Source organism: Aulonocara sp. 'chitande type north' Nkhata Bay, linkage group LG5 (genome assembly GCF_057382095.1).
Source record: "Aulonocara sp. 'chitande type north' Nkhata Bay isolate Kocher_YH1m ecotype deep benthic linkage group LG5, A_spYH_male_GT1.1, whole genome shotgun sequence".
Taxonomy (NCBI): Eukaryota; Metazoa; Chordata; class Actinopteri; order Cichliformes; family Cichlidae; genus Aulonocara; species Aulonocara sp. 'chitande type north' Nkhata Bay.
Window position 1 is genome coordinate 34,820,296 of NC_141348.1, and position 24,393 is coordinate 34,844,688.

Here is a 24,393-nt window from a genome sequence, read left to right on the forward strand (position 1 = left end):
AGGAGGAATGGCCACGAGCTCAACAAGCTGTTGATTAATAAAGAGCTGCAGGACTGCCTCTCCTGAGCCTTGCATGCATGCAGGTTTAACACATCCTCGGGCTCACACCTGATTCCTCCGAGTCAAGGACACGCTCACTCACTGCCATTGTGGTATATGCAATAAAACCAACTCAATTTGTCAGCTCTGTTATTGCATTAACCATGATCCCTAGAGAGGTCTGAAAAAAAATGAATGCGTGGGCATCAGGACTGCAGACTTCCAACACCAATTTTCAGCATCTTTAGGTGTCCAATATTTCTGAAATGAAACTGGCCTGTAGGGTTTTTAAGGGAATTTATGTTGTTAAGTGAGCTACGTTTTTATTCCTCCATATTGTTTATTTAGGAAATCTGATAATTTCTCTGTGGTGACTGAGATAAATGATGGCATTACTACAGTTTCATTTTTTTGTCTCTAATGAGATACATTTGAATATAAGAATTAGTAACACAATCTAGTCTGTTAGCTTAAATTTACAGTTTATGTTATGGCGGTTTTACGTATTCCATACACTCATTTTTCATTTATTTTTGCCCTTCTTTCTCTTGTTAGTCTTTATTGTTTTCTCTCTCCTCAAACAAAAACTCAGGTTAAAATAAATTTCTATTTATAAATGCGATCTCTGTGTAAATACAAAGGAAAAAATATTTTTAATGACATGCTTTCAGCTGAGGGTGAGGGTAAAAATGTGACCCTGAAAGCAACTGAGGTCAACCTGACTCCCTTGGCTGTGTTCCTGGGTAAATTATACAACATGGGGGAAGTGAGTGATAAAATATATATATATATTTATTGACAAGCTCAAGCTGACGAGTCTCTAATTGAGTCTAGATGCACAGGAGAAAGAATCTTTGGCTTTCGTAGACGATAAGTTATGGAAAGCGTTACTTTGATATCCCAATCTTCAACATCTTAACCCTCCACCTGCTCTCTGGAGCTCTTCGGCAACCAGCAATAAGAAAACTACAAAAACAACAACAACAACAACAAAAATGCTCAAAAGTCCTCTGAGATTAAAACGTGTTTACATGTGAAATTGATCCAGCAGTGACATTTTTATGCCTCAGGCATCTTGAGTCCCCTAGGAGAGCGCTCTCAACCCTTGACCTTTTCACACTGCAGCCTCGTGCATCTGCCACCAGCGATAACGGCATCAAAATTGATTCCAATTACCCTCCAGTCCACACGAGCCTGAAGAGAAGGGGGTCAGCAAACCCCTGCCCATTAAGCAAGGACTGATTTATTTGCAGGATATAAAATAAAACTAAGTAAACCCAGTGAAAACAGAGTCAGTGTTTCTCAGGGTTATTTCACAAAAAGAAATCTGGAAAAAGGTGCTACTTCAGCCCTAATTTCAGTTCAATTAAACAGTTCTGAAACCATTCTGCAAAGGCAGTTTGGTTATAACAATCACTCAGTCTGCATCACATCAGGAATCATTAAGAAGACAGAAATTTAAAGACAAATATTCACTTACAAATAGTGTAAGTGAATAAAAAGGCCTAGAACTGACAAAAAAAAGGAAAAGGTTGTAAATAACAAATGTAATGCTCGTGCTCTGCAAAACTCATAAAGGCCCAATAGGAATAAGATAAGATAAGATAAGATAACCTTTATTATAATAATAATAATCACAGGAATAATCACAGGAATAATGACTGATATCCTCCCTGGTTCTTGGACCTCAGGTTTGTAGTTTTTTATGAGGGAGGGATAGCTCAGTAGGTAGAGTGGTGATCGAAAGGTCGGAGGTTCGAATTCACTGAACCGCTACTCTGAGGTACCCCTGAGCAAGGTACCGTCCCTACACACTGCTCCCGGGCGCTGGAGTGGTGGCTGCTGACTGCTTCACTGGGTGAATGGGTTAAATGCAGCGGGCTTATTTCCCTATTCTTTATTTTTGAGAAGGATTTTCTCCTTTGAGAGTTCATGATTCCTCTATTTTGAATTTGTTTCTTTTGTAAATTAGCTTAGCTTTGGAGTTCTGTATAGTTTGTCCTTTCATCAGCGTATCCTCAGTTTTCCATTTCTGCATTCTTAGTTTAGTTACAGTTTCTTCCTGTTTTATTTTGGTAGTCTTTCATTTCTGGCGCTGTTTAGTTTTATTGCCTTGTTGGCTCATTGTTCCTGATTAGTTACAGCTGTGTTCCCCACCTGTTCTCCCCTAGTTACCTTTTGTATAATTGTCTGTCTCTGCTTATCGTTTGTTGTGTTGTCCATTTTACTGTGTCTCCTTGTTCTGTGGTCTCAGTGAAATCTGATATTTGGATTTCCTGTTCTGCAAATGTTTTGGGATTTTTGGGTCCTTTGTTTATTTTGTTATACTTCTGGCATTAAAGGTTTATTTTTTAATTTTGGGTATGCAAGACTATAAGACACTCAATGTTTCATAACAGAGACATGTTTTTATATTCACTTTAAAAATCATCAACACTGGTTGGTATCCTGGTAACAAAGTCCAATATCTGTGAACATTTGATCTAATTTATGAGGGAAAAAAAGAGTAAAGAAAGTTGTGGCCATCAGGTGTAACCATGTGACCCTTATATCAAACTTCGAAGGAAAACTCTTACAAGCTTAAATGGAAAAACCAAATGGTCTTTGATTTTTCTCAGCGTTTGATTTTATTATCTCTAAGATCTTTCTATATATACAAATGTAACGCACTAATTTAGCAATCTGTGCTTAGAAATGCTTAATCTCAAGTGGTCATGTGACTTCTTCTGGACACTGTTTTAAACTGCCCAACTTGCAAAACTAGCTTGCTGGTGAGTAGATGACTAGTAGATAACTGGTGAGTCCGACCTCCAAAAAACATGAAAGTGACCAAAAATAATTCTTCTTCCTCCTCTTTGTCCTCCTCCCTTTAGGGCTCACCACAGTGGATCATCTCTACATGTCCTAAAATCCTAATACTGAGGCTCTGAAATGTGGAGAAACCATCTTTTATATATAGTCTATGCTTTAATCTTACAGAATATTCAAATATTCTCACTACGCAGGCTGCCATACCCTTTTCCAACTCAACTAGGTTACACTACAAGCCTCAGACATGGAGATATTACTCTTCTTATCTAGATCTCCACTAGAAAGTCTGTTAATAATTTTCCTAAAATGTTTATTCCTTTAACATTTCACTGGGACCAAGTATTACAGTCAGATTAATGTGTAATTTATTAGGGCAGTCCAAGGGCATCAGTGCCTGAACAGACTTCCCATGACTGTGATTCAGAAGCAGGTATTCTTATTTATTTATTTCTGTTAACTTGTTAATCCTTTGTGGAAAATTTCCATTGCTCTCATATGATCTTTGTAACTGTAATCCATTCGAATATAATAGCACATTTTAACAAATTAACCTGTCAAACCATTTCCAGCCAGCTAATTTTTAGAGCTAATTAGAGTTATGTTTTCATATTAAGTGCACTTCTGTATGCAGCATAATTAAGACTTTTAACTGTATTTTCACCCTCATTATAAAACCATGTGGTTTTATTCTTAATCTGCTCTATTTGCACTAACTGCATTCATCTTATTGTCATACATTTAAATTTCTTCCCTGACCCAATTTCTCCTGAATCATTAAACTTTCATTTTATCTTTTCCTTCTCTTCCATCTTTAATGCTTTTTTTCTCAATTACATGTTGATTAGGGTTTGAACATTTAAAAAATGGAGTTGTGAAGGCAGCATATCCTGTTAGTGTCTATACGAGCACTTCCAGTAAAATAAATGGCACAGAGGAGTGCTCTGTCATTTGCAGTCAAAAGAGAACCATCTCTCTTTAAACTTTCCATCCAAATGTGGTATTAATACCCCTCAAAAATATTGATTTTTTTTTTCATGATGTAAAATGGCCTTTGGTTTTACCCCCCGCCCAACCTACAGTAGGTGAGGACGCACAACTCTTAGGGGGAGAGAGAGAATAATGAATAGTGAACATGAGCCTTGTATTTGGATGAGTGCAGATGATGAATGACCAGAGGGAGGAAGTACAGGACCAGAGCAGAAGCACAGCCATTTGTTACTCTGCTGTCACAAATGTATTTTTAATGAATTTGCACCTCTGACTCTTCTGCAGAGCAAGACTGTTCCTTAAGGCCAATGTGACCCCAATATTTCCTCTGAAGTGGTGGCTCTGAATGAACCCACTTTAGCTTCTCCGGTGTAATGTAAATAACCTTGTCCTTCTGTTTGCTCAAACCATCAGTCTGGCTCCTCATTATTATCCGTACCTGTGCCCAGAATAGTTTCTGTGCTGGTAGCAGGTGTGGAGGTTTCACCTTGAATTACTACTTAGTGTGAAGCTCTGTATTACTCAACTATGTTGTTTTTCTTGGCAGATTAAAAGTCCTTTGAAACAACATCATTTACACTCCTTGACGGTCTCACCTAAAGTGATTTAAAATTCAAATTGTAATATACTGCGTGGAAGCCCCTGTAGATCACCCAGCTTTTTCAGTGAAATGTAAATACTTTCATAAGCCAAGTCTTTTCAGTTTTATCATGGGATTTGTTTAACATGCCAGCGTGATTAATTAAGAAAAGATACAAGGGAGAAAGAAGGGCAGGAGAACAAGTAACAGTGTAAAAGTTTTCTACCGCTTTCCTGCAGGGCAAACACCTTAAAGCATGACACTTATCTGTGATGAAGTCCAGAGGCAAACCAAGAGGAATATATTTCATACTGCACTACTGAAAGCCTTAGTTGGCTGGCATATTGGGGATGAGTATGATGTTGGAAAAAGCTAGCAGGAGATGGAGGTTAAGGCAAGGCCAGTAACATTCACACACCTCTGCCATTACAGCTCTTCTGCTTTTTGCATGTGGATGTTGAAACTGCAGGCAAAAAAAAAAAAGCTCCACACACAATCCTGGAATAGACTGCCTCATTTTACGTTACGCCAACGCACGAGATGATACACATGACACACATCAACATGTGACCTCAGCTGACACCAAGAATGACACACACATCATTGCATTTGCTGTGTTTCATCTGTGCTGTCACGCCGGTTCAACGGTCTTCTGGGTAATCGGACCCAGGCAGTCATCCATCATCAGCCTCCACAGGAAATGTTTTATGCAAAGAATAGATACCAGAAAATGCAATTCCACACACTGTAAAAAAACAACCAGACAGAGCGATAATTCACAGTCTCAGTGTACTCATCATTCTAACAGCACAACAACACAAACAGAGCAACAAAAGGCAATCCAGAAACGTCACCTTATTCACTTTTGTTAATGAATCCCATGACAGCTCTTTATGATATTGTTGTATTTGTCCACATTGAATAAGGAGGTCCTGTAAGTCAGGCTCTGACAGGTGTGAGTCCTTGGCCTCCGTGTATATCCACTTAGTGTCAATCCCAGCGCTCACCTTGGAGCTGTTGACAGCTTCCTGCTGCTGAGAAAATGTCATGGTGTGGACAGCCATGAGAGTCACATCCCATCCTGTGCTTGTCATGGCTGAATTAAAGCACGCTGGTGCAATGAGTTGGTGTTTATGAAGGCATCTCATTGCCGCTGGACGCCTCTGTGGGGCCCCTCTGCCTGCCTGTACGGCGGGTCTTGACAGGATTCTCCCTCGAGCATCAGTGGGCGGCTGTTCTTGTCTCTGTCTTTAACACAAGTCTGGTTGTCACTGTGAATGAAAATAAATGACAATGCTCACCGTAAAACCAAACACATAAATCTTTTTGATGCCAGTGACTACATTTAACAGCATATATTACAACATTTTGGGTGAACATAAACAGAAATACAGATAATTGTTTGATTTTTACTTTTATATGTCATTCTAATAAGAGTGATGAAACAAGGCATAAACATTTAAATGTTTCTTGTGTGTGTGTGTGTGTGTGTGTGTGTGTGTGGGGGGGGGGGGGGTTAGTTCTACAAATGAACAAAAAAAACACAAACCCCACACAAAAAGTTCCCTCAATCACTCAAACCTTTGCATCAAAGGCAGAAAAAAATCCTCAGAGACTGAAGAATTTTTCCTGAGGTTTGAAGTCCTTAAATTAAAGTACATATAATCTCTTATTCACAAAACAAACAAAATCTTTCATGCTGTGTGGCAGCTCTTTTATTCTAGCTGACAGTTTCTACTTAACATGAGTCTTCAGCTAGAGAAACCCTCTGTTAATCACAGCAAATATCAATACCTTTCTTGACAGTCTTTTGTCATTGTGCTGTCTTCATAGATTTTTAGCATCGTCTCGGTGCGGTCATCGAGGTGCTCTTTGGGCCCTTGAAACCTGCGAGACACATTTTAAGAGATGATTACCAAAAAAAATCACACACAAACACAACATAACTCTAGCCACAGCCTTTCCTAATAAGCCTGTTTGTTTCTTTAAAAAAAAATAGGTCACAAATGTTTTGCATGTAGTGGGGATAAAGATACACGTCTACATTCACTGTGAATAAATGTCAAGGTTTTGCATTAGTATGTGTGTCCAATACTTTATATTTTAGGAGATCGTGCTCTCTGTCTTCATGTAATCACTGAATCATTGCACCCAGACATTTCTTGCATAAATTTGTGGATGAAAGACTTTTATGGACATTGTGTTACTTTCACTCTTTATAATTTACTTACTTTCTGAAAGCTGATTATTTTTGGTGGAGCTTTCGTGTTTGAGTAACGAGGCTGTATCGTGTTGTATTTCAAAATAAAAACTTTATAGTTGGGGGCTGTTTTTTGTGGCAGATTGATCCAAACTTTGTTAACTATCAGTGAGAGCTGCCTCTGTGTTGCCAGACATTGTAGTCATCCACTTTCTTAATACAACACCTGGGCTCAAGTCTCTCTTTCACTTTAGCAATGGACAGGATGTAGGGGCTGATCTGTCTAGCGATGGTGGTGAGGTAAGAGTTCTCCTGCTTCAGCTGCATCAGGTCCTGAAGCTGGGCTGCAGTCAGTAAACAAAGTTAATTAGACCTATTAAAAAAAGATTCTTTAAATTTGAATTTTTGTTGTCATTATTGGGGACAAACCTTCATAGATCTCCTGCTCATTCGTGACCCTCTGAAAAGTCTCATCCCACATCTGCAAAGAAAAGGTGCAAAGTAAGCTGATTCTCACAGAGCAAAATGTTGCAGGAACTGCAGTTGGTTCACTCAAGGGATACATTGGCATTTGCAGTTTTCTTTTTTCTTCTGTTTGCATTCCCTGTAGTCTACATTTATGACAAATGGGTGAAAACTAGCTTGTTAATATGTAATATTTAGCTAGAGGTACCAATCAAGCACACATGTTGATAGGTTTTAATCAGAAGTGCCAGAACATACTAAATGTCAGGTATCACTCGGCGCACCTCTTCAAACATGACTCTCATAGTTTCTACTGTGGAGTACTGGGCAGCTATCTGACTGTCAATGTGTAGCGATCTGTCCAGGATCTCCCCCATTTTATCTGTGTTGATGATGGAGTGGTGCTTGGTCAAATCTCTGTGCAGCTCCTGGACCTGGTCCTTCAGATTCTGCATCTCTGTCTGCAGAGACTATAAACACACAGACATGCACATATATAGGGCAACCTGTAAGAACTTTCCTTCAAAATGATGGGTGTACAGATGCCTGTGAAGTGCAGCTGAGCATGAAAAACTTGCTGCTCACTACACAAGTTGAAAATGATCTCCTGGTGGAATTTATGCTGCTGTGTTTCACTGCTTTACTTTGTGGGCTCCTCGTGTACTGTTGCGTATCTCAGTATCTCAGTGCATCCAAATTCAGGTGATTTATAAAGTAAATATAAAACGGTAAAATATTTCATTTATCTTTATAACTAATATACCCTATTTTCTACTGATTACAAAAGCCTACTAAAAACAACAAATCATCTTTTTTATATTTAAGTAGCTGTAAGATGATGGTTCTCTTGTAACCATCATCTTAAGAAAAGAAGCACCTTTAAACCTCTTACTCCTTGGTGTAAGTATAATTAATTGTGCAAACTAAAATATTTTTGGACCTAAGGATTGGGTAATTACCACAAATCCTGAAGGTGAATCCACAATATCACAGGTCACACATATCAGCTCACCCTGTAGGCGTTCTCATAATTGCGGCAGTGCTCGGTGAAGGGTGTTTCCCTGCCCTCGGCCAAAAGAACCTTAGTGCAGATGTTGCGGTGAGAGGTGGGCCTTCGCCCAAACGCCGAGCCCAGGGGCATCTCACTGAGCGACGGGGAGCGACAAGACAAAGTGAGAGGGGACTGGAGCCTGAAGAGACAGGACAAAATATATTACCACAATATCTTATATTAAAAACAAAATTCTATTCTTAACAGTCAAATTAGTTAATAAGTCAAAACCTATAATATGTTTACATAATTTATTATAGATTTTGTGTGTTTTGGTGAAATAATTAAATCAAAAACTGTGCCAGAAAGTCAAGAGAGTCTGGAACCTTTACAAAATTTACTACATGCAAATATAGTCCATTTTTGGTTCTATTTCTCTTTCATTCTTATTTTGTGTTATAACTTTATCATGCTACACATTTTTAAAGCATATTCAAAATGTATAAGTTAGACTAATTTATAAAGTCTCCTCTTTGCTTCTTCTTCCTTGGTACTTTGTAAGCCGTGCCGATTGTAACTCAAAGTTTTAAACATGTAACCTCATCAGTCACTTAGATTTATTATTGTAAGGTCTACCTTCCAATATAAAGCACCTTGAGGTGACTGTTGTTGTGATTTGGCGCTGTATAAATAAAACTGAATTGGATTTAGAAAGTATGAAAGTACAGATATGTAAGCTACCAAAATCAAGTATCCACTATATCTCACTAATGTCTTTGGTGACAAACATACATTTTTACATTTTCTTTCCATAAAATACTGCAAAATTTGGACAAAGCAGACCATCTGCTGCTGTTCATATTAAAAACTAACCACAGAAAAAACGACAGACAGCGACAGTAAATCCGCAGAGGAACTGTTTAGAAGTTGTCACTATCATGAGTGCGGTCATGAGTAAATCAACATAACTGCTGTAACTCAAAAGAGTAGCGCCTTATTGTCATCACTTCTCTGAAAGTATAAAGGTATGCAAGCACAGCATGTGGTAGCGCAACTAAACCTGCTTTTATCTGGGTCCTGGTAGGACCATAATTTTGGCTTCATGCCTAAAACAGCATAAACAACCAGAAAGGCGTTTTGTGGTGGGTGAGGTGTGAATGGATTACTCTCACGTTCCCATCTCCAAAAATCCAGGCTGTGTCTCAACACAGCTGATTAAAGACTTTGACAGTACTAAAGCAGCAGCATTCTTTGCATGAAAGAACTTACATGTACGACTTCACTGAGCTTCTGTTCTGTGAAATTATGATAAAAATAGGGCCAGCCAGCTGGCTGTCCACCAATCCCTGCTTGCATTGCATCCTGCATTAGAAGCATTCAGACACAACAGCACATTCAGCTGAGTAACAGGCTACACCATGTGGGTGTTATTTTGAACTACCATATGGTAAAGAAAAGCTAATTTATTCCTCTGTTTCTGAATTGAGGTACAAAGTGAAGTTCGAAGACTGATCAGTCAAGCACCTTGTGTAACCGCTGCCATCCTACAGTGCCACAGGCTTCAATGGAAATGTACCCACGAGTGCTAAAGCCAGGCTCTGATTCATAAACAAATTTAGTCAAATCTACACAGCAGTGGTGACTTAAAGATAACTCCAAAAGTTAAATAAATATTCTGGGCTTACAATGCAAGTTAAGGTATATGTTATATACTCAAAAAGAAAAGAAATTACCTGCAACCTGGTGGCCTCTTACTCCTGCCTCTTTGTCCAGAGCTGATGCAACAGCAAACTTGTCTGAAACATGTATTTCTCTGTCTGCTCTACACGTTATCCTCTGAACATCCAGCCCCTGTCCTCCCAGTAGTGACGCCAGTTAAAGACTTCGCCCGTGCTAAAACAGTGACATCAACGGTCTGGAACAAAACGGTCGGGCGGCCCCTGCGTGCCAACTTACAGATGAATCCGAGAGAGTTCTGTGAAACCGGGATAAAAATAGTGCCAGGCAGCCGACTGACCACCAATCCCTACCTACTTTGCATCTTGCATTGGCAGGGCGTTAACTAAATTGCAAAGGAGAGTTGTCAGTATGTTGGCATTAGTGGGTGGGCTTAAGGACCTGTGAACAGTTGCGAGACACTGATGTGGAAAGAAAATGATCAGGGGAGTTTGTGTATGTGGATAATGACATAAAGCAAAACAAGAGAGGACTGAACTCTTCGTATTTTTATGGGTAGCGGCATGTGTCATTGTAATGTAATTACAATGTATAATTAATTTTATTTCATATTTTACTATTGAGAAGCACTTTGGTGTACCTCTGGTCTATAAATGTGCTATATAAATAAAGTATCGATTGATTGATGTGTCATATTTACTGTTGACTTAATATGATTACAGCTTGAGGAAAAAAAGAGAAAAAAAACACTGTGCAGGAACTGTGAGCACGTGCAACCACTCATGCATCCTTCTCCTGAATGTTATCTGGCCACGGCACAACCAGACCTTTTTAATACAGGACGAAGGACCTCCTGTCCAGCCTCCACACGACAAGGTGAGTTACATAAATATATCAGCGTACAGAGCTTACAGACAGATGAAATAACTGCCATAGTGGCAGTCAGCACGGCGCCTCCTTTTGTCTCACTGCAGTCCATGTGCACTTGCAAAACATTTGGGGATTTTGAGTTTGGATGCTTCACAAGTGTGAAATTTTCTGCCCAGACTTTTGTTTACTTGGAAGAATACAAAAGATGCCGTGGAAATATTCAGTTGGTGAAAGAACAATGTAAAAATAAAACTCACAGGAAGGGATCAGTTAGTGATTACATTTAAAGTGGTTCTAAGCCAAATGATCTTACCGTATTGCAGCACTTGTGGAACCAGTGACAGAAGGAGGGCAGCGTGGTCCTATCTGCAGCAGAGGCTCTAGACAGCGAGCAAACTCACTTCTGTACTCTGTGTTGATCTAATGGAGAGCAGAGATAATGTCACTCAGCCTTATTCGGGTTAAAAAAAAGAAATAAATAGCACAAAGTACAAAGAAATATCAAACAAAGTACTTTAAGATTATACAACTTATTTGAAAATGCATCTGTGGATAATACAATCATAACACCCATGTCCCCATCATAGATTTTTTTTATATGAGATATATTTGTTAGCATGTATCTGTTGCTTTAAATATTACGATTACAGATATAGAGACACAAATGGCAGAAACACTGCAGATATATTTTCTCGTAGACACACCTCCTGCTGTCTGCTTTGCTGATTGGATTTAAGAGATTAAAAATTATGTGAATCTTCACCAAACCAGGAAATGTCTTTTGAGTTCACGAATCTACATACTGAAGCTCTCCAGTTGCCTTAAGATGATTAAATGCCTCACCCAAGAAGTGTTACATATTTCTTTTTGCTTTCCTAGATTATAATCTATCTGTTTAACCAAGTGGCTTTTAATAATAAGTTTTAATAGCTCTTCCTGTATGAGTGATGTTTATTGCTGTCTGCAGCATTTATGTTATGTATTTCCACATATAACACAAAAACATCTTAGCCTTGCTTGCTGGAGTGTACTTACTTAGTCCTTTGCTATGTTTAGTGTGCCGATGCAAAATTCTGGGTAATTTGTTAGCCCATGTTTTGTTCTGATTCATTTATCGTGTGTCCTCTGTGCTTCTGTCGTTTTGCCAGCTATTTCTCTTCCTTATTTAATCTGTTGCATTAAGCTATCAGAGATCCACAGACAAACTGTGTTGTGTCGCTTATTAATAAACAAATATAGTGCACGTTAAAAGGCCAAAAACATTATATAAAAGAAAAAGTAGTTCTGACTAAAAAAGAATAACAACTAAAGGCTCCAGTGGATCGCTTTCTCGGTGTAACCTTTTTTATGTCTGAATGAATGCTGTTCCTACTTACTTTGCTGCTCTGCACTGGTTTCAGTCGATGAGGGAGCTTCACAATCCTCTTCAGCCTCTCCATGAGTTGCTGTGTACGCAAGAACATCCAGGTGTGATTCAGTGACCTGTTTAACCTCCCCAAGACACTGTGGACCTCATCTATTTAAAAGCCTATTCAGTGCAGCTAATACTGCAACTTTTCTCTTGCCAAGAAAACTTCCCCAGAAAGAGCAGAGCCCTTTGTGTACGCAGCAGACAGGACAGTCTCCTGTTATTAATCCATGCTTCTTCTTCCATACTCACTCATTCTTTTGTACTCACTCATTTCTTTTACTTTTGTACATCTTATACTGAAGGGCTGTTTTCCTTTATTGCAAAAAATACTAAAATACTTTCAAAATTATGGACATGGATCACAGCTTCTGTTCACCCAGTTTTTGCTATACTTACATAGCCCATATCCAAAAACTCAAACTTGTTAGCCGAGCTGAGGAAGGCTGAACAGGTGACAAGGTGGACCTTTAAGGATGAAAAGTTAAAGATTAGAGTAAAAAAAAAACAGATGCAAGAAGAAGAAATTTGCAAATGTATACAGATCTATATAATACAAATCTACTGAAATAACCTATTAGCTGTTTTGTTTTTTACTGTTGCTTTCATTGGCTGCTTGATTTGTTTTTGAAACATAAACTGTTTTGTTAAGTTAAAAAAAAGAAGGTGTAATGGGATGAAATTCTAACCCAGAATGTTTAAAAAGAGAAACCCAGAGCCTTAACAGTCGAAGAATTTTCCCAGTTCAGATACAGTTAAACACGAGTAGTTCCTTGTTGTAAAAAATAGTGATGTATTGTTTACTTTATAATCTTTATCGTTTGCTATCAGCTGTTTTCACCGTACTGTTTTTATTTCTTTATTACTGTTTTCCTTTAGTTTTGTGATGTAATTTTCCATAAACAGATTCTATTTGGTTGGCTTTCACAATGTGTGACACGACGTCAGCTTTTACAGCTTTTACCTGAGTTTTTGCACCACAAATTGGAGTGCTGCTGTATTTAGCATTTTAACCACTAAATGTATTATGAAGATGAAATAATAAATAATAATCATCACAACCTTTCTGAATTAATGATTTTAAACATTGTATTACACTATAAAAGTTTACATTACATTTATGTCAATATTTTTGTGCAGATACAGCCTTGATAGTATTAAACTGTATTTATAAAGGAAGGTTTTTGTTGTTGTTTTCTTTACAAGGTTTCTTGTATTTAATTTGTTAGATTGTATCCAGTGCCTTTAAAATGTGACAAGTGTTAATATGTGACCAGGTGGGAGTGATACTCGTCACACAATTGCCACAGCCCAGTGCATGATGGGATTGACACTGAATGGGCATCTTGTGTATCCACTCAGAAACCTGCAACTTTGATAAAATCTCAGCATTTGATTCATTTGTAACCACAGCTCAACACTGGCTAATTGAATATGTCTCAGTTAAATCAAAACAGATCATAATAAGTTGATTTATTATTAGAATTATATGCAGACAGATTTTTATACTTTATTCACTGCATTATTGCAGTACAATCAGGTAATTCAAGTACTTTTTGCTCATATTTTGCGTTTTTACTCATTCTTTTACTAGTTCTCTTAATTGCGTATTTTTATGTTGTTCTGTGTGTACTCTTAATTTATTAAGGATCCGAGTATTTTCTTTCAAGGTCTGATAGTTGTGGAGAAACAGAAACATTTGTCTACTTTACAGCACTTAACCTGGAGGGTAGGTAGGAGTGCAGTAAGGTGTGACAGTTGCTCCTTCAGTGCTTTCTCCTTCTCTTCATGTTGGCTGCAAACACACAAATGTACAAATATGTAAGACTACACCTTCACATTCACGCTTGCCACAATACACAGAGGAATCAGCTCAGGAGATGCAACCGCAAACAACATACTCCATATTTCCAGGAGCTAATCTATCTGTCTTCTCTTGTAACAAACACACAAGCACAGATGCCGGCTCAGATACACAAAGCCTGACATAAATAGCCTTTAACGCCCTTCCGGGAAGGCAGCCGCTGGCTGGCTTCCAGGCAAGAGGGAGACAGAAAGAGATGGAGGACACCGGCCACAAAAAATCTCATTAAAGATCCCCACAGAGTGCAACTTCATACACTCACCCACTCAAATACATAAAATAGTTCCCATTCAATCATGCACACGTACACATGGAGTGCTTGGAGAGGCGAGCAAAAGTGCTTGCAATGTTTTCCAGACAAAATAAAAACCTGGATAAACACAAATTTAAGTTTGCGAGTTTATCATCAGTTGGTGATAAGCCATTAGTCTTTCATAAATTTTACCTGACGTGCAGTTAATTGAACCAACGTACTAATTAGCTGCAACAGTGGCATTTAATCAAAGTTTACTGATTCTAATATAAATCTATTTGTAATTATTTTCGTGGCATAGAGTCAATGTTAAATAGTTTGAGAAACAAAAGTTCTGCACAAGCAAGCAGCTAAAAAGTAAATAGCAAAGTGGGAAAGAAAAGATAATATTCTCAAGACGGTGTATTATATATTTTCACTTGACCCATCAGTCGTCGTAAATATGTTCTGTTTTAATGCAAAATGTAGAAAATCTACAGACAGCTTCTAGGCTTTCCCGGAGCAGTTGCTTTTGTTGATATTATAGACTTCAGTAAGTCTGTGATTTACATATCATTTATTTGTTTTCCAACACTTTTCAGTTAGCCTTATTTTCATTGAATGGATGCAGACACACATATAATCTTACTGAAGTGGTTTAAATTCAGCTCCATGCTTTGATGAAAATCCAAGAAAAGGTGTTCGGTGCGGACAGAGATTATTCCAGAGCAAACAGGGCACTGCTATTTATCACCCTGTGCACAATGCAGCATGATACAATGGAAAAGGGTACCAAGTCATACAGTGACAGTGGATAATGGCATTCAGCCTCGTAAATATTATGACACAAACTGTGTGGAACAATGTAAGAAAGCTAACTCTTTATAAATGTGGTTTTTACCTTTGAGCTGCTTTTAACAGGATCTTCTTCCTCTCTTCTAGTTTTTCCTGTCAGATCAGAAAAGAGAAAACAGACTCTTTTATCCACCGTAAAATAGCCTTGAGGTCTCTAACATTAATTTTCAACATGTAAAATCCACAGTGTGCTTTCTGTTCTGTTTGATTGTGCATTTTGCAAATAAAATTCACTCTTCTCTCACAATTAGGTTAACAGAGACATCCAGTGGCCAAGCAGTGCTAATGGTGCCAGAATGTGCCATGTGTTATTTCTGTGAAGAAGATGATTAAGGCAGATGGTTAAATCTAAGCAAACTATCTGACAGCCATTCAGTTAGTCCAGATTAGTCCACTTCTCTGCAACTAATTTAATCTAAGCAGACCTGACACATTAAATCCTGGTAACCCAATGGATCATGTGAACATAATAAAAAACATTTGGTGTTAGAGATGATCTCTGCATTCACTTTAAACCCAAAAATATTTCTATAGACAGAAGTTTAGAGACAGTTGGATCTTTTTCCAGTAAACAATTTTAAGATTCAAAGAAGAGAACAGGGCAATAACCCTTTTTCTAAAGCTAAGGGATCATTTTAACATCTTTACACCTCACCACACCTGTCATCACAGCGCCTGTTGTGGTTACAGTGTTTAAACATTCTGATGCATCATCATCAGAGCTAGACTCAAACACTGTCAACACATTCAAACAAATATTTGTGTACGCAGTTTTCTTTTCCTACAGTTGGCTGGGGAGGATAAACAACAGCACCTGAATAAAATTGGATCAATATGTGACCTGCAAACTGTTGAACAGACTGCAGATTGCGTTCTCTTCTTCCTCCACGTTCAGACACACTTCTCCTAGCATAGCTCTCAGCAGAAGGATCGCCTCTCCAGTTGAAGTTTGCAGTTCCTTTACCACCTACAGAGGGAAAAGAGCGCTTGGTGACAATCGTGAGCTTTTTAACAACTTAATGAATGGGAATCATCTTTTATTTCAGGGAATGCAAGATCGTTCAATCGATTGTAGCACTTGATTGTACAGATATACTTAATAAAGTCCTTGAGATTTGGACTGGTTTAGTGTAGCTGTTTTTTTTATTGCCCAGTTCCAGGTAACACACAAAACACAACAACCGCCCTTATTTCTGAAATATGTCCCCAAGCACCTTCAAGCCAGAGGACATGATTTCTCAGCCAGGCTGGGGATCGGACCTGAGGCAAGAGGAGTTTGGAGTTAAAGTATCTTCAGGTTTTGTTAATATGTGAAGGAAGAATAGAGCAGCAGACTGATAAGACCTCTACTCACAGTAGAGCCTGTGCACCTCCTGATCCAATGGTAGTTTTGATATCTGACTAGGATCTTATGAACCAGAACATAAGAGATGATGTCTCTCAGATGCCTTGATGAAAACATCTCTTTACAGTCTTAGTTATGATGGTGGAGGCGTGTTACAGGGAAGATAGAGGTCTGAGGAACTATGCTTGAAGTGCTTGTCCTGTAATCTGGACCAGGATAAGTGGCAAAAAATGGATGGACATACTGGAAATACTTTATTACTTGAAAATGTCACATATATGACTGGACAGTTCTATAGACTTTGGGCATGCAAGCTTTTCTTGGTAAGCCCAAAAAATGGGCAGTCAAATAGAAGCACAAATTAAAATGTTATTTTAACGAGCTAAACAAATTTTGGGAGCACCTGCACCGCATCTCACATTATTATCAACACTTCATAGTACCTGAATTATTCATAATGCTTTTTTTTTTTTTTTGCCTTGAGTGTCATGAATATGTAGATGAACAAACAGGACTCTCTCACCAGCACAGCTTGGTCCAACATCTCACACCCCTGCATGTAAGCAGTTTCAATATCAATGCAGTGACTCCGACTCTCCCTGGGGAAAAACAAAAACACACCTGAATTAGCATGGAGAAGAGAAGAGAAGAGAAGAGAAGAGAAGAGAAGAGAAGAGAAGAGAAGAGAAGAGAAGAGAAGAGAAGAGAAGAGAAGAGAAGAGAAGAGAAGAGAAGAGAAGAGAAGAGAAGAGAAGAGAAGAGAAGAGAAGTTCTGACAATCATAAATTTTATGCAGCAGGTTCACTCACACTTGCATGTCCCTGAAGCATTTGATGCAAAGCATAGACTTATTCTCTGTAGAGAATAGGATGTAAGGTTCCTCGTGGAGAGCTGTGGAGACACAGACGCCTTTTAACTTCAGCTCACAGGAGTGCCAGAGTTAAAGTACTGCTATTCTGTTATTCTAGTGGGCCGTATGTAACAAGTAAGGTTCATAATACAGACACAGGTTGCTGATTAAATTTAAAGACCACACTCATACTGACTGGGGTGTTAACACCACTCCTTTTTATGCTGCGTTTAAAAATTACCCACCACTGCGTGTGAGAGTATGATTAACATGTAGCCAGGAAAATTCAGCCACAGCGCTGGAATAACTACAGTTCTTATGAACATGTTTCTACACAGGTGTAATTGAGCCTCGTAGGTGAGTAATTCTTCTGGAGTAAATTACAGGTGGCACTCACAGCATTTCCTGTGTTTGGCTTTGGTGCGTTTGGCCAAGGACACAATCTCATGGTGGGAAAACATTCTGGCCTTGTGTGTCAGCTCCCTGCAGGTGGCGCACAATGGCTGGCTGCAAGTGTTACAGTAGTACATCACCCCTGTGTCCTGTATAAATAAGAATATTTAAGAATGTTTTAAAAGATTTATGAATATGTTTTATATTAAAATTTTCACTGTTGTACTCAGTGGTCATTTAGACTTTAATTTAGAGAACATATATTATAGGAAGAATGTGAGCAGCATTAAAATTGCATATGAAACATCAAAAAATTAAAACTGAAAAGCTGAAGTGAAAAATTTTGAAGTTCTACAAACACTCCTGCAGAAATTAAGAATTCAGCCCCTTTAAAAGCTGCATCCCTGTTAGCCTTTGGTTTCTCCTATGCACTTATAAAGCCCAAGTAATAGGTTGCCTGTTTCCTAATATGTGGCTATGAAATAAGCATGCCATTAAAAGGGACTGTTTTGGATCCTGGTAAAGCTGGCTGGGTTAAGCATGTGAACCGTATGTTTTAAGGCTATTTACTCCTGGGTTCAAGTGAGCTTTGAGGCCATTTACTGCATGCCTTTCTCCTGGCTTTCCTGTCATAATAAAGACTAAAGAATTGGAAGCCTTTAAGAGAATGCAGGTAATTTTCTGGTTATCCATGGGCTCATTTAACATGAATTAATGTTGGTCTGTTAGATCAGTACCTTTTTGTTGCTTTCCTGGTCACAATTGGCACACTGCACCGCCTCCTCAGCATCTGCATTGTTGTCAACAAGAAACTTCAGAAGACGGTCCTCTGGTGGGAGGCTATTATTCCCTTTTACTATAGATGGGTATCTGTGGCAAAGACAAACAGCTTAAAAAAAATATGTTAAGAGGAATCATGAAAGTTATCTACAAACAGTATTTTGTGAATTTTCAAGTTCACTCCTGCTGGGAATCACTAAAACAATAACGACACAGTAATATGCAGCTCATCCACTCATAACATATAGGGCATTCTAAAAAAAAAATGCAATAAAAAAGGGCCTGACTGTCAGTCTATATCAGAGAATAATTTGCTTTTCTAAACTACACCAGACAGATTCATCAGTTTGCAAATCGTGACAGTGTTTTTACAGGAGGCTGTGATTCAACACATAGTAATTTAAAATCTGTATAACATGCAAAAGATCCATTCCATTTTGCACAAAATCTGCTAAATCAAAAATGTGGAGCTACCAACTGTGGTGACCCCTTGTGAATAATGGAGCATCTAAAAGTAGCTTTTAATGTGATGCAGCAGAGAGTAAACACACCCCTGTCACAGTGTTTTCTAAAACACTGGGGGGGGGGCGTTAGTGCTTTTTTCAAAGGCCTAACATTTTCTCATATCTTATATCTCATATCTATCTTTCTTCATAGATAGATAGATAGATAGATAGATAGATAGATAGATAGATAGATAGATAGATAGATAGATAGATAGATAGATAGATAGATAGATAGATAGATAGATAGATAGATAGATAGATATTTCCAGTGATCTGCAAAAATATAACAAAATCACACATAATATAAGACCGAAATATTTTTTTAAAAAAGAAAGAAAGAAAATTGCAAAACGAGCTTGTCTCCATGAAGAAGAATAAAAACCTTTCAAATATTTTGGTGCAGTATTGCAGCAAGCCTGAGGGGGCAGCACTGGAGACCTAAACACTGCCGCTGTCACCGGCGAAGAAGAGAAAGCGGAAGACTGTCAAATAAACGTGCGCTGTAGCGGAGGTTTGGTGGTGTGTTATCTGGAAATTTCTAGCAAGAGCTATCTCTGTAGGGAAAACGACAGCGTGTGTAACCTTTTCGACAAAGCGACGTTATAGTCAGCGTTAAACATGTCTGTTATTTCAGAGGAACATGTTCGAGGTGGCAGCGTTTTCAAGGATATTAGCGCAGACGACGACGACTGGCAGCCCACTGAGATTGAGAGCTTGTGTATGAACTGCTACAAGAACGGTACAACACGTTTGCTTCTGACCAAAATCCCTTTCTTTAAAGAAATAATTCTGAGCTCCTTCAGCTGCGCCAACTGTGGCTGGACAAACACTGAAATCCAGTCTGCGGGTCGGATTCAAGAGCAAGGCGTGTGTTACACGCTTAAAGTCAAAACAAAAGAGGACCTAAACCGGGAGGTTGTAAAAGCAGACAGCGCGACCACAAGGATCCCCGAGCTGGATTTTGAAATCCCTGCCTTCACTCAGAAGGGCTCTCTGTCTACCATTGAGGGTCTTTTAGACAGAGCAGTCGCAGGATTGGAGCAAGACCAGGTTGTGAGGCGAGCCACACATCCTGAGGTGGCTGTGAAGATAGAAGAATTCATCCAGAAGCTCAGGAAGCTAAAAGAGGTTGAAAATGAGTTCACCCTGGTGATTGAGGATCCATCTGGGAACAGTTTTGTGGAAAATCCTGTAGCACCGCAAAAAGATGAGGCTCTCACAGTAGCCTTCTTCAAGCGGACAGTCCAGCAGGATATACAGCTGGGAATAAAGGCAGATGATGACCTGGATGAGGAACCAGCTGGCAACGACCTGGAGACGATGAGAAATGAAGTTCTGACATTCAACACTAACTGTCCCGAGTGCAACGCACCAGCCTCAACCAACATGAAACTGGTCCAGATCCCCCACTTCAAGGAGGTAATCATCATGGCCACTAACTGTGACAGCTGTGGCCATCGGACCAATGAGGTGAAATCAGGTGGAGCGACAGAGGCGCTTGGCACCAAGATCACCCTGCACATCACCGATCCTTCAGACATGACCCGAGATTTGCTGAAGTCAGAGACGTGCGCCGTCATCATTCCAGAGCTGGAATTCGAGCTGGGAATGGCAGCCCTGGGTGGGAAGTTCACAACTCTTGAGGGCCTGCTGAAAGACATCAAAGACCTGACTGTCTCCAAAAACCCCTTCATCTGTGGGGACAGCAGCACTGCAGATCGGATACAGAAGCTGCGTGAGTTTGGAGAGAAAATAGACAAGATCATTGTAGGAGAACTCGATGTCCATGTCATCCTTGATGACCCTGCAGGGAACAGCTATTTACAGAATGTCTACGCTCCGGAGCCAGATCCCGAGATGACTGTTGAGAAGTACGCCCGCTCGTTTCAACAGAATGAAGAGCTGGGACTGAATGACATGAAGACTGAGAATTATGAAGAGAAAAATAATGTGCCAGCAGTACCTGGAGGGACTGAATGAGTTTATCTGTGCTAATTAATGTCCAAAAGAAATCCCAGTATAATTAAGTTGCTCCATATTTTCGGCCACTTTGACTCATTTTAAGTTAAACACTGGGTGAATACTCCCTTTCATTGGTATGTTGATCAATGAGAAGAATTCCAAGTTTTCTAAATGTACTTTAAAAATAAAAGGCATATAATAAGTTGTATAATAACACATTAAAATGCTGTTGTTAATCGTACATCCTTGATGACTTAGTGCATTCTTGTGAAATCCCTGAAGATGGCACTGCATTTACTCAGATTAAAGTGATGTTTTCCTTTTAGTGGGCCACTTTCTGTGTGACAAATGTATTTATTTTGACACCTGTAAGTGTGCCAAATACTGGTATTTAATTGGCAGTTTGGCTCTGCTCTTTGATTTGGCAGATTTGACTCTGAAAGCTGAATTTTACTTTTTGTCATTGCCTTGAGTCTGAAATACAAATTCTCACTTCACTCATTTTTTGGTAGTGTTCTCAATTTATTGTACCTTGAACACAACATTTTAAACTTATTTGTTTAGAGATTATCAATATTTATTTTTTTACAGCGTAAAATATCCTATTAGCCCAGTATTAACTGACATGGAAGAAACTGCAGCAAATTTCTAATTTCAAAGGTTGAATTGGAGTGTTTATGTTTGATTAAGAAATCAATTTGAACTGAAGAGCGATTAGTTGTCTATAAACCAATTAAATTACCTTACATCTAATTAATACTGAATAAAATCACTACCTTGGTAAGAAAGTGTCTTATTTTCATACACTTTTTTAAGCCTAGTTGTAGACCTCAAAACTTGTTTCACTGATTTTTTTTTTTAATTGTTTAAATAAAGTGTTTTTAGAACCCTCTAAACCAGTTTCCTACACGTGATTCAACCCAGTCCCGTTTTTAAAGAAATAAATACAGGACTGGGTTGAATCACGTGTAGGAAACTGGGTTAGAGGGTTATAAAAACACTGTACATGCAGATTGAAACCCAAGTGCTGTACGACCACATGTAACCAGTTTTTGTTATATTACCACATCTGCACAGGCCCGTTTGACTTAAATATTGTTCTTCTTGCCTCCACTATGAACATTTTATCTAGTTTTCATAGCAACCGGGATCCATTGTGTTCTACTAATAGAGTTGTGAGTTCCTAGATTATGTGGTTCTTGAGTGAGCAGCTGTTAGCTGATGGAAATAGCTGCCAGACAGTGGGCCCCTGTATCCTGAGCTCAGACAGCAGAGCAGAGTGGCTTTGTGCCCACTGTGTTATTAGTGTAAAAAAACAGATCCAATATGTAAAAACATATGTGTTGGTATTACTTTGACTTTTACTGTTGACTATATAATCTGATGCACCTCATGACAGTTAAACTAGCTCTGAGGAAGTTAGATGCGGGGTTCCACAGTCATTAATTTTTCAAGAGAATTGTATTTTAAGAAATTCACCTACCTCATTGGCAGTGTAATATGGGTATGTGTAAAGAATCAATATAAATTCAGATATAAACCCAGAGGAATTTGATATACAATGTTTTGGTTTTTTAAAGCAGTTCCGGGTTTGAAACTACAAGAAAGTAGAAAGCATCTCAGAATAATTAAAATACTCTCAAATTCATCACCACTATATCTGATTCAGATAAGACAAAGTCGTATGCGTTCTGACACAGTAGAATAAGACTGATACTGTGCATCAGAGGACCTTTTCTATGGACCCATGAGGGAAAGTTAACACTGCAGATCTGAAGGTGACTGTGAACCACGGGTCATTCCTTAATAAGATATTAAATGGACTGCTATCATGTGACTTCTTTTGATTGTCCTAAGCTGTTAGCACTGCTGCCAAATACCAGTATGCTTTGTTTGCTTTGTGACATGGCTTCATGGAAGTTGCAGCCCCTTTGCGTATTGGGGCCAAGGGCTAAATAAGAGACTGGGTTGACCCTGCAGCTGCTCCAGCCACTCAGTTCTGCCCTACCCACACCGGGCCAGCAGTGGGTCATAGCAGCGCCCTAAAAAACAAAACAGTGAGACTTGATGTTCTTCTTCAGTCTCCTGCACAATTTACATGGAACCAATCCTGTTGAGCAGCGCTGCCCAAGATGTGTTTTCAAGAAGTAAAGTTATATTTTATTATAAGAATCCAGCTTTTATCATATTTTGACAGTTTTACTCAACTTTCTAATACAAAATATAAGTAATGTTGCTGTAAATTGTGTAAGGTTGTAATTCAAAATGACAGTGTCTTAAGCCACCAAAACCACAAGTCATTCACTTTGGTGTGATGTGGAGGCTCAGGTCTCCTAAGCACATACTAAAACAGCATGTTTGACTTATACTTTCATAGTCTAATTTGACCATGACGAACTTAAAAGTGCCCTCTCTTACCCACAGAGGGGGCAGCTGAGGCGATTGTCAATAGTCCGACCTCTCAAGCAGCGGGCACAAAAGATGTGGTAGCAGTCCAATAAACATGGGGACTGGTACTGCTCATGGCACAGGTGACACATCAAGGGGTGAACATTAGCACAATCCACTTTACACAGACTGCCCAAGTTGTTGAAGATTCCTCCTGCCATCTGGGAACAGAGTACACGAATAACAACAATCCTTTAGTTTGTTCTTGGAACAGCCTTTTTTTAAGACTACAAAATCACATTACTTTAAAAAGCTTTCGATAGTGCTGTGATACTGAATTACACCCCAGAGACCAGGCCAAGAGTGATAATGAAACACTTTGATCATGAATAATTAAACAAGGACAACATTTATCGCTTACCTTGTCAGACAAGTAATACCAGCCTGTAAATTCGGTGACTATGCACAATCCACAGATCATAAATATATAACATAAAAATAGGATGTCATCACTAACATTATATCCACTATCAAACTAAACTTACTGTAAATGTAGTAGGCCGGTCTGTGGAAAGCACAGAGTGGCTCTGTCTTACCTTTTAGTGGTGCTATCAGCTACCCACAGCAGGAATGACAGCAATGCAGAAACTCTTCAATAGTAGGGCGATGGGCTCTGTCTGCCAGGCAGCTGACAGCACACACACCTCATGCCAGCCCCCACGTGTTGCCAAAGTGCAAAAGGGAAATTTAATATTGCCATCCCACACAGACTGTAACAACAGTTGTCCTATTTCTAATGTCCTCCTGCTCAATCCCACGTGTTCATCTGGAATATGTACATATATTTATACAACCTACTCATTCACATGTAATCTGTAGACTCAAGTAAAGTGCATTATTCCAAGGCCACATGTTTATATGTATATGTATATATATATATATATATATATAGCTAAGATACTGCGCAGGACCCTCAAGCTCCCAGGCCTCTGGTAGAGGACCCGAGCTTGAAGGATAAACCGCCCGCAGGGGCGTGCTGGGTGTTTTTTTTATATATATATATATATATATATATTGGAAGAATGGGCCAAAAACAGACCTGAGCAATGCTTGCAACTAGTTTCTCCATACAGGTAGTAGGTATTAAATACATTTCAGTAAGCATGTTCAGTACTTTTCCCTGTGTCATT

At 38.9% G+C, this 24,393-nt stretch overlaps 2 protein-coding genes across 3 annotated transcripts; one reads left to right on the forward strand and one right to left on the reverse strand.

Annotated features, from left to right (window-relative positions):
- Positions 1-3,889: 3,889 nt before the first annotated feature.
- LOC147331127 (RING finger protein 207-like) lies at positions 3,890-24,117 on the reverse strand. Of its 2 annotated transcripts, none has more exons than XM_086293181.1 (18): positions 23,800-24,117; positions 23,234-23,424; positions 18,305-18,437; positions 17,572-17,716; positions 17,134-17,215; positions 16,848-16,923; positions 15,821-15,946; positions 15,026-15,072; positions 13,751-13,823; positions 12,428-12,496; positions 11,997-12,065; positions 10,934-11,040; positions 8,095-8,272; positions 7,367-7,552; positions 7,047-7,098; positions 6,844-6,961; positions 6,212-6,304; positions 3,890-5,688 (listed from the first exon to the last, which is right to left on the reverse strand). In XM_086293181.1, the coding sequence occupies exons 2-18, from the start codon at positions 23,422-23,424 to the stop codon at positions 5,562-5,564; spliced, it is 1,872 nt and encodes a 623-aa protein (XP_086149307.1). In that variant the 5' UTR covers positions 23,800-24,117; the 3' UTR covers positions 3,890-5,561. The 2 variants fall into 2 exon arrangements, with proteins under 2 accessions (XP_086149307.1, XP_086149306.1); XM_086293180.1 differs by having other exon boundaries at positions 23,625-24,117.
- zpr1 (ZPR1 zinc finger) lies at positions 19,307-21,316 on the forward strand. Its single transcript, XM_086293182.1, has one exon. The coding sequence runs from the start codon at positions 19,472-19,474 to the stop codon at positions 20,831-20,833; it is 1,362 nt and encodes a 453-aa protein (XP_086149308.1). The 5' UTR covers positions 19,307-19,471; the 3' UTR covers positions 20,834-21,316.
- Positions 24,118-24,393: the final 276 nt, after the last annotated feature.

What these genes read in the sequence shown, in the direction of transcription:
- zpr1 (XM_086293182.1), top strand. Translation starts at nt 19,472, where the DNA reads ATGTCTGTTATTTCAGAGGAACATGTTCGAGGTGGCAGCGTTTTCAAG.
- LOC147331127 (XM_086293180.1), bottom strand. Translation starts at nt 23,684, where the DNA reads ATGATCTGTGGATTGTGCATAGTCACCGAATTTACAGGCTGGTATTAC. An exon ending in GTCTGTTCAACAGTTTGCAG is followed by an intron (nt 15,073 to 15,820) that starts GTCACATATTGA and finishes CTGATCTGACAG; the next exon opens with GAAAAACTAGAAGAGAGGAA. An exon ending in ATTATGAGAACGCCTACAGG is followed by an intron (nt 7,553 to 8,094) that starts GTGAGCTGATAT and finishes GTGTGTTTATAG; the next exon opens with TCTCTGCAGACAGAGATGCA.